Source organism: Lissotriton helveticus, chromosome 9 (assembly GCF_964261635.1).
Source record: "Lissotriton helveticus chromosome 9, aLisHel1.1, whole genome shotgun sequence".
NCBI lineage: Eukaryota > Metazoa > Chordata > Amphibia > Caudata > Salamandridae > Lissotriton > Lissotriton helveticus.
In genome coordinates this window covers 87,612,269-87,629,389 of record NC_136070.1, presented here as the reverse complement: position 1 = coordinate 87,629,389, position 17,121 = coordinate 87,612,269, and the positions used below count along the sequence as shown (strand labels likewise).

General features: G+C 41.0%; 1 protein-coding gene across 10 annotated transcripts in view; it reads right to left on the bottom strand.

Annotated features, from left to right (window-relative positions):
• Positions 1–17,121, bottom strand: part of LOC144782636 (uncharacterized) — a 235,348-nt gene that overhangs the window by 183,432 nt on the left and 34,795 nt on the right. For 2 of the 10 annotated variants that reach the window (XR_013601187.1, XM_078661995.1), the window contains one exon: positions 1,808–2,409. The exons of the other annotated variants lie outside the window; for them this stretch is intronic. Coding sequence is in view for 1 of the 2 variants with exons in the window: in XM_078661995.1 (XP_078518121.1) it covers positions 2,403–2,409 (7 nt within the window). In the remaining variant the exon portion in view is untranslated. Of the gene's footprint in view, positions 1–1,807; positions 2,410–17,121 lie in introns of those variants that run through there. 10 annotated transcript variants of the gene reach the window in all.

Here is a 17,121-nt window from a genome sequence, read left to right as displayed (position 1 = left end):
AAGAAATGACTATGAAGTTATTCATTTTTTTGCAGCTGGAATGATGAAAAGACTCAAAGCAGCACTTTGATTTACACTGTTGCAGCAAGATCGCCAGTAGTCAAGGGGATATATTTGTGACTAGACAACCAAAGCTACAATTTCAAGTGCTTTGTGTATATGCGTTACTTCAATATTATGCACTTGTCCACTCAACGTCTAAAAAGTCAGCCTAGCATATTTTTCTTCGAATGAAAGTAAGAAGCTGGTCGGTCACTGAAGTCCACATGAAATGCTGTTCTTGCAAGGCAAAAAAAATAATCTACATCCCAACTCAAAAATGCTTGTTCACAATTTATTTTGGTAGTAATGGGCTGTCAGGCATCAGTCAGCTTGAGGTTGAGGCTGTCACTATGTTTTCCCTTTCAGAAGGTTTAGCATTAACTCAGTATTAATGGCGTCATGAAGTCTTCAATGATCCGAAAAGCAGTGATAAATTGAAGTTACTCCAAGTAGGGGCCCCTAAACTAATATCTTTTCCCCGGGCCCCACAGATCTATAAGATCTCCCTGCTCTCCTCCCTCTTCAAAGAAGAAGAAGGCGATGAGTGAGGAAGGTTGCAAGGCCCCATGTGCTGTGCTGTGCTTAAGGTTATAATAGTAATAATCCAAATTTGTAAAGCACAAACATATCACCCCTTAATGTTTAAAGGCGCTGGGAGCCGTTGGGGAGATTAAGGGCCATATGTATCAAGCAAATTCGCATTCGCAAAGGCCGAAATTCACAGAATTTCGGCCTTTGCGAATGCGAATTTGCTACATGGTATGTATTAAGCAAAATCTGGTGCAAAATAAGGAATCGCAAAATTTGCGATTCCTTATTTTGCAATTGCATTTAAGGAATCGCAAATTTTGCGGTTCCTTAAATGCAATGTATGACTTCTAGTTGGTGGTAAGTTGTGAATTCCTTGAAAAATGCAAATTTTTTGCATTTTACAAAGTGCCATGTGAAGCACATACATGCCCTTTGCGCCACATGTGCACCCATGCATATTTCAGGGGTGCAACAGGGTGTCCTTTGGACACCCCTGCACCCTTGATATTATTCTCAATTTGCGATCGCAAATTGTGAATAATTATCCATTCAAAATTAATGGGAAAGTATTCCTTAATTGCGATTCACAATTTGCTAATCGCAACTAAGGAATTTGAAGAAATCGCTAAATAAATGCGATTTTGTACATACATACCCGTTTGCGATTCTCAAATAGCGATTTCTTAAAATTCGGTATTTGAGAATCGCAAATGGGTATCTTGATACATATGGCCCTAAGTGAGCTATTGCCCAGTGTTACATGGTGCTGAACTGAGCTGCCGCCAGTGATCAAACCGTATTCCCCGGACTGCAGAGTCAGCCTCTCTGGCCACTGCACCACACCTCTCCCTGTTTCCAGGGTAACAGGCTTCTTCTCTCTGTTGAGGTTGAGAGGCTCGCAGGATAGCGATTTAAATAAGGAGTGGCCAATCCGAAGTCTGGCCATATGGGACATTTGAGTTAGGTCTATCCCAGGCAGTGATATTACTATTTTGATACCCCTATTCAAGTTAAAGCTAAATGCTTTGTTAATTTCATTAGCTGAAATAAAATATTACTTTAATCTTCTAGTCAAAATATATGTTAGAAAGAAGATGTGAACCAACTAGCTCTAAAGTTGCATCACAAATTGTATATACACCCACATTAACATTTTCTGCCTATCGACCACCATAGAGAGCTTAACAAATAGTTGTATTGGTATATCCAGAAGTTAGTAATACATAAGGTCTGCGCAAATACTAAATGTGCTGGCCGGGCACAGAATGAAATGCAGGCTATGAAGAGAAAGGAGCAATGCAAGTTCTCTACATGTGCTTTAAACGCATCATAAGTTTTGTTGTCACTGTGGACCCACAGGAAATAATGCAATCTTCATCCTTCACTGGTGGTAAAAATGATGTGCAGAGACATAAAAAGGATTGGGAGGTCGCACAGGGCAGGTGGGATAGCTACAGGTGAGTTATTTTTCAGGGAACATTCAGCAGGCAGCCATCTCATTATATTTTGGATGCTGAATTGTAGTGAGGTGACAGCCAGAGGTGTCAGATCACTGCAAGGCAGTGCCTTTCCAATTATAATTTTTCAGAGGAGTGTGTTTGGTCCTGTACAGATATGATTGCACTCGGCACCTCAGGTTTTAAGATGGATTTGATGTATACAGATAATATTTATTCACTCGAGAAATGAAACAGTGGCACAGCTTTTTAAGCCTTGGAAGAACATAAGATGCCCTCGGTGTTGATTTGATGAGATATATCAGATGCTGGATTTGTTGTGAATGCTGATGATTTGATTGAGTTTTCTGAATTCCCTGGTGGGATCATCACCTAGTTCCTGGAAAAAATATATCAGGAAATTAATATTGCTGAAAATCCTATTGGTCAGAATACACTGCTAGTAATGTAGAATGCAGCTACTAGACTCACTCTCAAATTCCCACATCACACACCCACATGTCTAATCACCTCAAAGACCTCTTTTAAGTCCCAAACCATAAATGTGCCCTTTTCAGACTCCTCACAGCACCTACAAGGCACTTCACAACCAAAGGCCGGCTTACCTCAACAACCACATCTCGTTCTACTCCCTGGCCAGACATCTCCGCTCTGCCAGCATCCTCCACGTCCCCTGTATCCACCAAGCCAGAGGCCGAACCTTCCCCACCTGGCCCCCAAATAATGGAACAACCGACCCCACCACATCAAAGCCTGCAGCTCCATCCTTGAATTCAGAAAGAACCTGATCATTTACACATCCACTAGGCCTCAGACCGGCTAGTACTCTCTCCTTCACAGACGCCGGGATACTCTTCCGGGTGATATGTGGACCATACAAATAACAATACCAATAACAAAATACAAGGCCACAACCACATAATAACATATGCACACTTGGACTGGGATGGTTTCAATAGAAGTAGTTCTAGAAGACAAAAGCAAAGTCATACATTTTGATATCTGATTCTTTTTTTATAGATGCACTGGATTCCTAATACCTTGATGATACTGTGCTCTAAGAATACCTTTGAAGGAGATTCCGTGACATAGAATATTATCCTGTTGTACTTATTAGGTTGATTTTAACCAGTCAACATGGCACTCTGTGTCAGGAAGATGCTAAAACCTGAGAAACTTGAGCCGCCAGATTTCCACTGTTACTGCACTTTGGATTCCCATCTAATCTTGCTGAAAGATGTACTTATGCTGCCCTTTGTCATGCAGAAAACTAGCAGCTTTCTTGAATTGACTACTCAAAATTAGAGCAAGATGGCCAATTTTCCATTCTTGGTTATCTTTGAAGGACTTTGCTGCTATATGCTGCCCTCCATGAGCTAAGTAAGTAAAATTCTTTATTGTATAGTTAGTTAAAACCATTACAATATTCCAATGCATAAAATCCATTTCCTCCACGTGTTAACATAAAATAAGGAAGATTAAGTATAGATAATTAGTACCACATTTAAAATTTGATTTCAATTTACAAACTGTGTGACTCTTAAAAGGACGGGCAGGAGCAGCTGAATAATGTTAGTAACCTGTATCATTGTTTCATTAAATTCTCAAAATAGGTTAAAAACTGTATTAATTGACAAATTAATTGTGAGTCCTTTGAGTTCAGACTTCTTAGTATTGCAGATCTATAGGTGTGGATACCACTTTCATTAAACTGCCTCCTCGGCAATTCTCGGCGGTGGCACCCTAACACGGGGCAGATGCATATTAGATGTATGAAGTCCTGTACTGGTGTTCCACATAGGTTGAGAAATAAAAGGAGGACCCCACACAAGTTAATTGGGGACTGGGGGGATAGTAACTCTAAAAAAGACTTAGGTGTCCCCTCAAGAAAGAAACCACACAGGTTGAGTATTTTACCCACGAACTAGCATGCCGTTATTTCGGCGGGAAAGGTAAAGTTACAAGGTTCAAGATAATAATCTCTAAAAGCAACATACAACTGGGGAGGCAGAGTCTATGAGTCAACAATATAATATTTCGGCAGTGACCAAGTTTTCAGTGAATAGCGTATATGGGATAGTATTTCTTAAAAACATTTTTAAACATAAATATTTTGAATTCAAACATAAACATTTAATTTTTACGAAAATGAATTACCCAAACAACACAGTTTGTAGTGAATCTAAGAAATATTTAAAAAGATATTTTCCACACCAAGAATTTCGTTGACCTCTGTTATGCATTTATTACATATTCACAATCAATTTTCATACAATATACAAATTTAAAAAAAAAAACACCATTATACATTTCATAAATTTTTTTTTTAAAAACAAGAATCACAAGTCGACGCGGCGTTTCGGTATTCTGTATTTGAACCTTCTTCAGGACTGATTCTAGACAAATTTAAAAAGATTTAAAAAAACAGGGTTACATTTTTTGCATTGGTGTGGGTATCTCCTAAATCAATTACCTATATGGTCACAATTCACAATGGTCACTGTAGTATGCTCTTTTCTCATGAATATTTTTATCTTTTACAACTATTCACGTCGTATTCCCCTTTGGCTATAACTCGAGACCTTAACCTTGAAAAACATTACTCTCTAATGATATACATTCCTACGCTTTGACAAAACTAATGGTGTTTACCTTTCCCTTGGACCCAAAGTTCCAATGCTTACGAGGCCAATTTTAGGACCTTAGTATCACAACATATTATTTTCATAGATTTATTATTTTTACGCATACCTTTAAATTAGATAGGGCAAGGCGCCCACTGGACACAGTTTAATTGAATTCTGCACCATGTAGTCTTCGGATTACTTAATCTCCGGAATGATTCTCAGTTTTTGATATCACTGGTTGAAAATAAAGGATAATAAAGATGCTATTCAATTTAGACACCCCACTTTTGTTATGACCTTGGTTTAACTTCAAGATCAGCCAACAGTGTGTTTGTTCAATACCTGGTATTTCGGATAAAAAGGCTTGGTCTTAGACTGCCAGGGGGAGCCACCGTCTTCCTAATTATGGGTTTCATCAATGACCCTAGGGGATTTTATGAAACACGAATTAGTCTCATTCTTTTTTAATAAAACTGGTTCCTAATGTATCTTAAAGGATTTCCCGGATCACTCACCATTCAACATTGGGTGACTGGCGCAATATTCAGGATAAGTTGCTACCAAGTTCCTTCTTGTTCGATTCCAATTTCTTTCTAATATTCAACAATAAAAGGTATACAGATTGTAGAGTTATGTATGCTCTCTGCTTAGTTTAATTTTATTTTATTAATCTTTTAGTTCTAGTAGCCCATAGGTCATATTCACATACCCTCTGTTGTTGTTTATTTAACAAGGGAAAGGAATGCTTCTATAGTCTCTTTATATTATATTTGAATTATAATTGCCTTTTCCAAAAAATAATGGGAAATTAAATGGATGTTTGAAATTAATTTTGTGGAGGGCTGTTTAAATTTCCCCCTGCGCTTCCTAACATCATAATTATCATTTTCCATTACCTTAGTTAACAAATTCGGCCTCCCTGCTCCTGGTCTCTGGCAGTCAGTCCACACGTCCTTTCAGTCTGGTATGAGCCGTCACGAACGCTGAGGGTTTCCTCATTCCTCGGCGTTTTTATGTGAAGGCCTCATCATTGGCTACCATTCTCTGTGTTTTCATTGGTTCACTGTCGGCAAATAGCCGTGCAGTTACCATAGAAACCGAACGCTTTTCTAACTCCCGCTATGTGTGCTGTCTCATTGGTGAATATCTACCGTTTCCTGCTTCTTTGATTTGTTCTCATAAGAATTAACATCTTTATTTAAGTGCACCTTCCTTGCCGAGCAAATTTGTATTCTATACTGGCTCTATTTTCAGCAACTATATTATTGGCGTAATGAAAATCATATTTTCCACAGTTAAGCCCTTCAGCTTAGTGTCATGTATGACACTAAGCTGAAGGGCTTAACTGTGGAAAATATGATTTTCATTACGCCAATAATATAGTCGGCGCAACGTGCGGAGCAAGAAGTTTAGTGGTTGCTAATGGAAACAGCGTAGTGATTGGTTGAATATAGACCAATCATTCCGGGAAGAAAAGAATACAGAATGTGTGAGTAAGATAGACGAGTTGCTGACATTAGAGCCAGTATAGAATACAAATTTGCTCGGCAAGGAAGGTGCACTTAAATAAAGATGTTAATTCTTATGAGAATTGGGCCTTAAACGAGCCGGCAGTAACGTTAGGGAAAAGACGCACGAAAACGCGTTTGGTTGCCATAACAACCGCACGCTGTTTATCCTAATGCGAACAAATCAAAGAAGCAGGAAACGGTAGATATTCACCAATGAGACAGCACACATAGCGGGAGTTAGAAAAGCGTTCGGTTTCTATGGTAACTGCACGGCTATTTGCCGACAGTGAACCAATGAAAACACAGAGAATGGTAGCCAATGATGAGGCCTTCACATAAAAACGCCGAGGAATGAGGAAACCCTCAGCGTTCGTGACGGCTCATACCAGACTGAAAGGACGTGTGGACTGACTGCCAGAGACCAGGAGCAGGGAGGCCGAATTTGTTAACTAAGGTAATGGAAAATGATAATTATGATGTTAGGAAGCGCAGGGGGAAATTTAAACAGCCCTCCACAAAATTAATTTCAAACATCCATTTAATTTCCCATTATTTTTTGGAAAAGGCAATTATAATTCAAATATAATATAAAGAGACTATAGAAGCACTCCTTTCCCTTGTTAAATAAACAACAACAGAGGGTTTGTGAATATGACCTATGGGCTACTAGAACTAAAAGATTAATAAAATAAAATTAAACTAAGCAGAGAGCATACATAACTCTACAATCTGTATACCTTTTATTGTTGAATATTAGAAAGAAATTGGAATCGAACAAGAAGGAACTTGGTAGCAACTTATCCTGAATATTGCGCCAGTCACCCAATGTTGAATGGTGAGTGATCCGGGAAATCCTTTAAGATACATTAGGAACCAGTTTTATTAAAAAAGAATGAGACTAATTCGTGTTTCATAAAATCCCCTAGGGTCATTGATGAAACCCATAATTAGGAAGACGGTGGCTCCCCCTGGCAGTCTAAGACCAAGCCTTTTTATCCGAAATACCAGGTATTGAACAAACACACTGTTGGCTGATCTTGAAGTTAAACCAAGGTCATAACAAAAGTGGGGTGTCTAAATTGAATAGCATCTTTATTATCCTTTATTTTCAACCAGTGATATCAAAAACTGAGAATCATTCCGGAGATTAAGTAATCCGAAGACTACATGGTGCAGAATTCAATTAAACTGTGTCCAGTGGGCGCCTTGCCCTATCTAATTTAAAGGTATGCGTAAAAATAATAAATCTATGAAAATAATATGTTGTGATACTAAGGTCCTAAAATTGGCCTCGTAAGCATTGGAACTTTGGGTCCAAGGGAAAGGTAAACACCATTAGTTTTGTTAAAGCGTAGGAATGTATATCATTAGAGAGTAATGTTTTTCAAGGTTAAGGTCTCGAGTTATAGCCAAAGGGGAATACGACGTGAATAGTTGTAAAAGATAAAAATATTCATGAGAAAAGAGCATACTACAGTGACCATTGTGAATTGTGACCATATAGGTAATTGATTTAGGAGATACCCACACCAATGCAAAAAATGTAACCCTGTTTTTTTAAATCTTTTTAAATTTGTCTAGAATCAGTCCTGAAGAAGGTTCAAATACAGAATACCGAAACGCCGCGTCGACTTGTGATTCTTGTTTTTAAAAAATTTTTTTATGAAATGTATAATGGTGTTTTTTTTAAAAAATTTGTATATTGTATGAAAATTGATTGTGAATATGTAATAAATGCATAACAGAGGTCAACGAAATTCTTGGTGTGGAAAATATCTTTTTAAATATTTCTTAGATTCACTACAAACTGTGTTGTTTGGGTAATTCATTTTCGTAAAAATTAAATGTTTATGTTTGAATTCAAAATATTTATGTTTAAAAATGTTTTTAAGAAATACTATCCCATATACGCTATTCACTGAAAACTTGGTCACTGCCGAAATATTATATTGTTGACTCATAGACTCTGCCTCCCCAGTTGTATGTTGCTTTTAGAGATTATTATCTTGAACCTTGTAACTTTACCTTTCCCGCCGAAATAACGGCATGCTAGTTCGTGGGTAAAATACTCAACCTGTGTGGTTTCTTTCTTGAGGGGACACCTAAGTCTTTTTTAGAGTTCCACATAGGTTGCAATCTTTTGGGCCAAGGGACTTCCAATTAGGTTGATCAGCATTGGAAGGCAATTTCCCCATGCGCAGCTCCAAGAACTTGTTTTTTAGGTAAGGGGAGAAAGCAAGGCCCAGGTATGTCGCTGGCTCAAGCTTCGTGTAGGATTGTAATACCATCCATGCGTGCGCACGTTGACTTAACATTGCTTTGTTTTCCATTAGTGAATGCGATTTTGCCACTTTTTTCATTATCAGCTGTAATGAGGTCAATGGTAGTTTCCGATGCCAGAGGTCTGCCATCTTGGTTATTTTCAAAGAAGCATTTAGGTACTTTGCGTGTTTTTGCAAGGCTTCCCAGAGTGCCGAGTTGATTTCAAGGCCGCGATTAAGCCATATTTTTTACCAAAATGTAATTGTCTCGTACCTTTTATGCAGTGTTTGTTGCTGTAGTCCAAACTCTAGACGTACCTGATCTGGTGAGGCGTCACGTGGCAGGCGGAATACTCTTTTGTTCACTCGCGTTTAGATATTGTCTAGAATTGGTGCGCTGTTTCCATGATGGACCACGCTTCCGTAAGCAAAGGTTGGAAGTAATTTTGCTTTGATGACTGCAAGAAGTGGAGTAAACAATGGGCCTTCTAACGATTTTGATATACTGCAAAATGCAAACAGTAAAGCGGTTCCCTTTTTTTGTATGGTTTCTTAATACATGGCGAACTAAATCCTTCGGTCCAAGTATATCTCCAGGTATTTGTAGATATTAACTACTTCTAACTTAGTGTTGTCAATTGTAAATCTAGTCTGTTTGGGCAGACAATGAGTTATGAGCATGACCTTTGGTTTTTTGTGCTTATTTCCATCGAGTTTGTTTTAGCGAAGACAGCTAACTCGTGAATTGATCGTTGCAATCCGATTCTCGTCTGACTTAAGAGAACAACTTTATCTGCGTAGGACGGATGTGTTAGTGGCAGTGTGCCCAGACGTGGCGGATGTGAGTTGACCCCGTCTAGCCTTGATGTTAGATCGGCCATGAATAAATTAAACACGTGCTGATTTTCTAAATCGGAAGTCCTTACGGCGCACTCCTTGCTCTACATCAGTTATTGATCTAAACCATAGTTTTATACTGCAGGAGGAAAATTGTTGATCTTCCTAAAAGTTTGATTTTTTGAAGATTAACAAAGTTTCCTCATTCAACAGGTCTGAGAGACTACTTTCCTGGCTGTTTTATTTAGTAATGCGTTATTTATTTACTGTATCTAAATAGTACCCTTGCTAAAGTGAAATAATTTCAGAGTATTTAGAGAGTGGACACAGAGAACAATAAAAGGTTGTAATTTTTAAGTCAATACAAATTGATGTCAATGGTTAAGTGGAAGAACTGGGGTTTGAAAGCTTTTCTAAAATTTGTGTGGTCTGGTTCTGGCCATATAAGTGATAGATGAGAACTCCACAGAGTGCTTCAGGGATCTTCCACCATAGCAACTGTTCCTCATTGTACAGAGGGGCAGCAAGTTTTGTGATGCTGACCTTTGGCATCTGGATGTTATTGCAAGGTAGTACACTATATGCACACCCAAGCAACAGGGGTAAACAAATAAGACAAAACAGTAGCTCCTGAATGAAGATATTTCAGAACAATCATACAAACAACTGTTCAAAAAAGCATATGAAATATCATATACTATGATATTTATACATACATTCGTAAGAAATAAAATTACAGAGGAAGAAAGATCAAAAGATGTGTGGCGGTCAAGAGTATACGTGCAAATGAGCTTTTAAGAACAAGTGATTCACGCAACAAACTACAACGATAACAAGTGTGTAAAAATGTATAAACCATATGACCAAATACTAATGTCTGGAATTGTGTGGCTAAAAATTAAGCAATACAAACGCAGGTCGAATTAATAGAGGAAGAGTTCATATAGTGCCATCAGTGATGTTTTGACCTAGAGAAATGGGTAGGGTCATCATCAGGACAATAGATCAGAAGGCACGTGATGGGAACTATAAGAGGAGAAATAAATGGAAAAAAGCCAGTCAAAGGTGAGACTCGCAGATTGATATGGTGGAAAAGTCCTTATTAGGTGCTGGACTGTAGGGCAAAAGGTCACTTACTTGGTGGGAGGACATGGCTTCCCTAGTTTGTAAATAGAAAATAGAAGGTGGGGGGGTCAACCAACTAGGGGCAACAGAATAGTATGGAGCACATGTGAGGAGAGTGAAGAAACTGAGGCTCATCATCCTGGCTACTTATAATGAAGAAATTAGGACAAGTTGGCAGCCTTACAATGAAGATGAAAAGGTACTGAAAAGTATGCAGCTGACATGGAACACTTACCTACATTTATTTCAAGGACGTCCTTAGGTATCTGACCAGCTGGAAGGAAGGAACACTCTGGAAATGAAGCCTGATGCGAGTCCATGAAGCCCATTGTTGTTAGCCATAGGTCTTTAAAATCTGTCCATCCTTTGCTAGGCATCCGGTACAGGGCTTTCGATTTAAGCTGGTTGTTTCAAAGTTTAGGCAAACAGCAAATATTGAAAACTCTGGGGAATTGAGAAACGATTTGTGGGGTTCCCGCCAAAGCATTGCTGCACTAGTGGATGCAGGACATTATCATTTCAAGGACCAGCACCAACCTTTGCTGTGCTAAGTGTAGTTGGTGAGTCCCCTACATTCACACTGTAGAAGACAATCGCATTGACTAGTGGAAGAATCGTGCGTTAGGCATTATTGATAATTCCCATTGGTGATAAGTCCGGGCCTCAAGATGTCATGTATTCATTGATGACAGACAATAATAGATTGGTGGCAAGTTTCACATGATGTGCCTATGTGGAGAAGAATGACATGACCTGCTAAAGTGTTATTGACTCTATGCCCTAAAAATCTAGGAGGCAATCCAGCAGAATTCTGTGGTATGCCAGGTTGAGTTCTACAAAAAGAGGTTAAACGGGATAGGTATATAGGCTTGCAGTTTGCTTTCTAATTGTGAGCATCTACTCATAAATCTTCAGAATGGAAGTAACTGTTAGCCACTGATTTGTATATTTAGTTTCAGGTGAGATTAGAGATTAGAGATCAGAGGTGACCATGAACCTGATGGTTTCTGCAGCGAACTGAAGCCCGGAGATTATTATGTACTTTTAAATGCAACCTTGATATGCATCATGTTTCTTGTTGATGGGCATAGTGGAAGTATGCTTATGCTTTTGTGTCTCTAACCCCACCACAATAAGGTGTTATTGAGTCTGTTAGTAAGAGAGGCAAGGACAGAAAGACTCAACATGTTAGCTGGGCCAGTCCTGCAGTGTGAGGTCTGATCTTGTTGAGTTTGCAATGGAAATATTGCATTAATTTGTCACACGTTTGATTAGGGGGGGGTCTGCTTTCAAAAATAGGGAAAAGAGAAAATATTATATGTAGTCATAGTTTATAGGTTTGCATAAAGTGCTTTTACTACTGTAAATATGTTTCATAATGCCAACGAAGGATTGCAAGTGAGAAGGATGCAGCACTATTGTAGGAGGACCACAAAGAAGTTGGGATCCATGAGCAAGCTCTGGGATTTTGAGCCTACAGGTTAAGCAGAATGTTTAAATTTGTTTTGTCTTCTCTGACTTTTTGTGTTGTTTTGATTCAGGTAGAGAAGAGGGAGGAGTCATTTCCAGGGCTGGGAGCCTTAAAAAGCATTCATTCTGTTAGAAATGGGATTTCTGATCGGCATTTACCTTAGCAACAGGGCATCACCATCCTAACTCACAGTTAGAGGAAGCAACCGGTAACTACTGGTTATATTGCATGTTGCATGAACATGTTAAGCAAACATCTTAATCATCAGCATTGCACAGAAGGGCATACCATAATAGCTGTGCACCTTCTACAACACATCTTGCCCCTTATAGGCATACCAATAACTGCATGATAGGTCACCATCAGGTAGATTCATGAAAGGAAATTGCGCTCGCAAAGGGCCAGATTCTCAGAATCTGGCCCTTTGCGAGCGCAATTTTTGCATTTGGGATTCATCATCCCAAATGCAAAAATCGGTAATAGCGAAATCGCATATTTGCGAGGAATTACATTTAAGGAATCTCTATTTGAGATTCCTTAAATGCAATTCATTAACCAATTTTAAATTGCGAATTTGCAATATTTGGTCGCTATTTATCACGAAGTCAGACTTCGTGGTAAATAGCGAAAAAAATAGAAAAAAGCACTTTAGTGCATTTTTTTCAGTTGCATGTTACACAGACACATGTCCTTTGGACATGTGTGTGCGCAACACCTGTGTAAATTTGCATTTCAGGGGTGCTACAGGGTGTCCTTTGGACACCCCTGGCACCCTTGAAATCGCATCCTTATTTGCGATTAGCAAATTGCTAATCGCAAATAAGGAATAACTCCCCATTCATTCCTATGAATAGGGCCATAGGGCCTGTAGGCCCATAGGAATGAATGGGAAGTTATTCCTTATTTGCGATTAGCAATTTGCTAATCGCAAATAAGGAATGTGTAGGAATCGCAATTTATTTAGCGATTCCTACATGAATCCCGTTTTGCAAGTCCTTAATAGCGATTCCTTATGAATCGCTATTAAAGACTCGCAAAAATGAGAGCAAACTGGCCCCTAAATAGCAGTCCCAGCTCCTCTGCGCTCTCTACCTGGACTGTGCAGTAGTTCTATGGAGGGCCCTTCCTCCACCCAGGCTTGGGGATCTCCGTTGAGGCTCACCCCGAGCTACCAAGACCTCCAATAAGGCCTGTGCCCCCCAAAATGAGGGCTTTCCCCACTGCGTGTCCCTCCTAACACAAGACCTCCAAAACTGGCCCCCTGGCTGCCAGTACAGCAGTAATACCCAGGGGAGGGGGTCGGCACTGCTACCAACAGAGTGCACAATGACCTCAATGACCTCCCTTGGTCTCCACCGGGTAGGCAATTCCTCCCAGGACTCACCCTCACTCGGCGAGTCATGTCCCAAGAAGCTGTTATGTGGCTTTTCAATGGCCGCGACCACTGCACTGAGGTTTCTCCATACGTTTAGGGTTGGGAGAGGGGGAGCGCTACTTTTTCCCAAGCACAGAGCCTTCCTGAGGCTCCTGTTGTGATCCCTCTTGTGGGACTCTGCCCACAACCAGGCGTCCTTCGCCTGGCTTCTGGTCTCTTCACGCACTCCTTTCTCAGGGGAGGACCCGCCCACAGTCAGGCATAGACATGCCTGACTTCCTCCCTTTTCTTGGCTCTCCTGTTCCTCTCGGACCCTGCCGGAGTGCGGGCAAGCCTTCCTTTCTGCGTTGCCCTTCACTCAGTTGCCCTTCGGCCCTGCTGTGGGCGTGCTAATGGCAACTTTGGACGCGGCAGCCTCACTGGCTTCTGGGGGCATGTCCCGGCAAGACGGCAAACTCCAGCCGGCCCGCTAGTTGCCCAGCAACGCTTGTGACTCCTGCTGCGTTTGTCCAGCTGATGGGCGGCCATCTTAGTTTTGTGCAAATAGCTTTGGCCTCAGGCTCTCAAAGCCGCCCTGGAACAATCCCCAATGGGTTTAGGGATATCGGCTGCACTCCAGGGTGCTTACGACGCGCGGTCAGAAATAGAACATGGGTGTTGAGCACCGCACTCAACCTGCGATAAATTTCAAAGTTACAAGGGGCAGAGCTGGGCCCAGGCAGGCCAGCTCACAATGGCCTCTGACAGAGAGGGAGTCTTTCATGGCGGTTCCTTCTGGCGCCCAGCCGTCCTTCACACCAAGTAAGCACAAAGTTTCTCAAGCACCTCTTCATGCGGTCACAGTCCCAATATTTATTTTGCATACTGTCTTTGTTCTCCCCCTGGCACAGGGCTCTGTGCCCGACCCAAACCAGTTCTGGGTGGCACTTACACATTTCCTTAAATGTGCACACCACCCTCCGTTGTCAGTGTAGGTCCTGGCCCCAGACTCACCACAGGGGGGTGGAGCCAACATTGTGTAAGGCAGGCACAGTCCTAGTCAGGCCCAGACGCTACTCCTCCCACTACTCCAAATGCAGATTGGCCTATTCAGCCGAGTGATGACTCAACCAGCCCCTCTGGAACCAAAGCACCTCCCCAGCCCCTGCCATCCAGAGCCAGACATGCAATAGACAACAGGCAGGCACAAAGACACATAGCACACAGAAATGCCTACTTCTAAAAGTGGCATTTCTTAAAATATTGATAATAAATCTGCGAACACCATTACGCAGCATTTATTTCCAGTAGTCCAAACATATAAAACTTGACCATGCTACTCCTCTCATGTCAGGAATTACCACTGAAACACCTATCAGGAAATTCCCAATGCATTCCTATAAGAGGGTAGCCTCACAGTAGTGAAAAACCAAAATGGCTATTTGCCACTACCAGGACATGCCACACAGTTAAGACACATGTCCTACCTTTTACTCACATTGCGCCCTGCCCATAGGGCTTGTTAAGGCCTATTTTACGGTGACTGATATGTAGTAAAGGGGAGTCACAGACGTGGCACCCACTTTAAGTGCCATGTCACAGCAACAGTAAACTGTGCGCCAGGCCCTGCAATGGCAGAGGATTGAGACAGGTTTGAAAGGCTACTTTGGTGGGTGGCGCAAGCAGCGCTGCGAGCCCACCAGTAGCATTTAATGTACTCGCCCCGGGACTTTACAAGGGACTGATAGGTAAATTAAATACGCCAAACAGGTTTAGACCAAGCTTACCACGTTTACCATTGAGAGCACATGCCCTTTAACACTGAACAGCAGTGATAAAGTTCCCAGGGTCCTAAAACCACCAACACCAGGTCAGAAAAAATACCAAGAGGAAGGCAAAAAGTTCAGGGATGACCCTGCCAAAAGGGCCAAGTCTAACAATTCTGCTCTAGCTTTTCAAAAGGAGTGATTGGAGATTTTTATTCAAATATCAATGGCCAATTACCTAGTAATGTTTGCTGGAGCTTCTGTTTCTTGACTGTCTTTCTGGGGATCTTTTTCTTCTTTATTCATTTGGGTCTTGTGGTTTATGGGCCTCTACCTTGGGTGTTTACTCAAGGATGCCCTCTTTTGACCATCATTTAAATTGAAGTCTTTGAAGAACTATTGTTTTGCAGAAATGGCTGAAGTCAGCTCTTCGGACTGGTAAGCTATTCGTTTTAATTACTGGCCTCAATTTTAGAGCATATGTGATTATTGTGGAGTTCTCATTTATTTTTGCACTTTGTTAACTGTTAATATATTTTATGTTTTCTTGTTTTGGATACCATCTTTCTCTGGCTCTCAAACTCACCTATTATTTCAGTCATTCTAGATACCCTCAGTCGTCACTCTTGGGATACAGTCATCAAAACTGCAGGCGGATTTGTAATTGAACTAGTATTAGGATGAGGATGACTCCAGACAGCTTTACCTTCAACTCTTTCTGCCTGCAGCTCTACTACTGAGGTCAGTAACACAGATACAAAGCTACGGCACATTGCAGATATTTACATTGTGTTATTGAAAACATCATGCCTTGTCAGATATGGCTTTCTACTAAGGGTGGGCGTAGTTCGCGAAGTAGCGCTACGCGAAGCTATGCGAAGTGCACTTCGCACTACGTGAACTTCACGTAGCACTACGCGAGCTGCGTAGTAGCATGTTCGCACTGTGCAAGATGCGTTTTCAATGATTGCACAGTGCGGACAAGCATCCGGCACTGTGCAAGCATTGAAAACGGCATCGTGCACAGTGCGAGCTGTAGTTTTCTGCTGCTCGAGTAGATTATTACTCGAGCGGCAGCTTTCTCAACGCGAACAGGTAGTTTCTCATTGAGAGCGGTCGCGAGCATGCGCAACCACTCACAATGAGAAACCTGTCCTCCTCGCGTTGAGAATCTCGCCGGGATGTCATTTTGCTTGCTCGCGGTCGCGAACATGATGTTCAGGACCGGGAACAAGCAAAAAATGACCGCTGCACTACGCTACACTACGCATGTTCGCACTGTGGTACGTGCAGCTCGCGTAGTGCGAAATTGCGAAAACTTCACAAACTCCGCGAGCGTAGCGTAGTGCTTCACCCAGGGTTACTTTCTACTTCAAATTATATTATGCATGAAGTAATTGCACCACTGCACTGTGTACTTATTGTATTCAGGAATGCCAGACGTGTTTGCTTTTCCAGTGCTTGTTACATATGTAGGCATGGTTTAAAACATCTAAAATCATCCGTTGAGCATGGAGCTCATGCGAGTTTCGCACTTTGATGTATTTTTTAAAGGCCGCTAAATATGAATAAAAATGGGCACTCCCACAACCTAATTGCTGATATTCTAACACTATCTTTATGATCCATCAGTTTCTGGCATTCACCCATGCCAACCCCCAATCCCCACCCCGACCGATGCATCTTTCAAAGTTTGTTTCAATACAAGAGAGGAAGTAGTTTGCATGTCGCTTTGCACTTTAATGAGTAAGATCCTGTTGGCCTTCTTCGGAAATGCCAGTTCCACCAACAATAAGAGAGATGTTTGGGTAAAACGAAGCTAACCCACATTAAAACATGGAATGTCTCAAACAGCCGTTCTTTTAATTGTTAATTGTGCATCTGTTAATTGGTGTAATGAATGCACATATTCTCAGACATTTTATAAAGAGAAAGCACTCAACAGGTATTATAATTTCTATGTGTTGTTTGTCATATTTATGACCAATAATTGCAGTCAGTCCTTCTACAATGCATAATTAATAAGTCTCCTGCCTTTGAATTAATGAGAGCAGAATGTCCAGGAGCAGCATTCGAATGTTATTCACTCTTGTTATCTTCCTAGAGATCAGCCACGTTTGTGGATTCCATTTGTTTTTC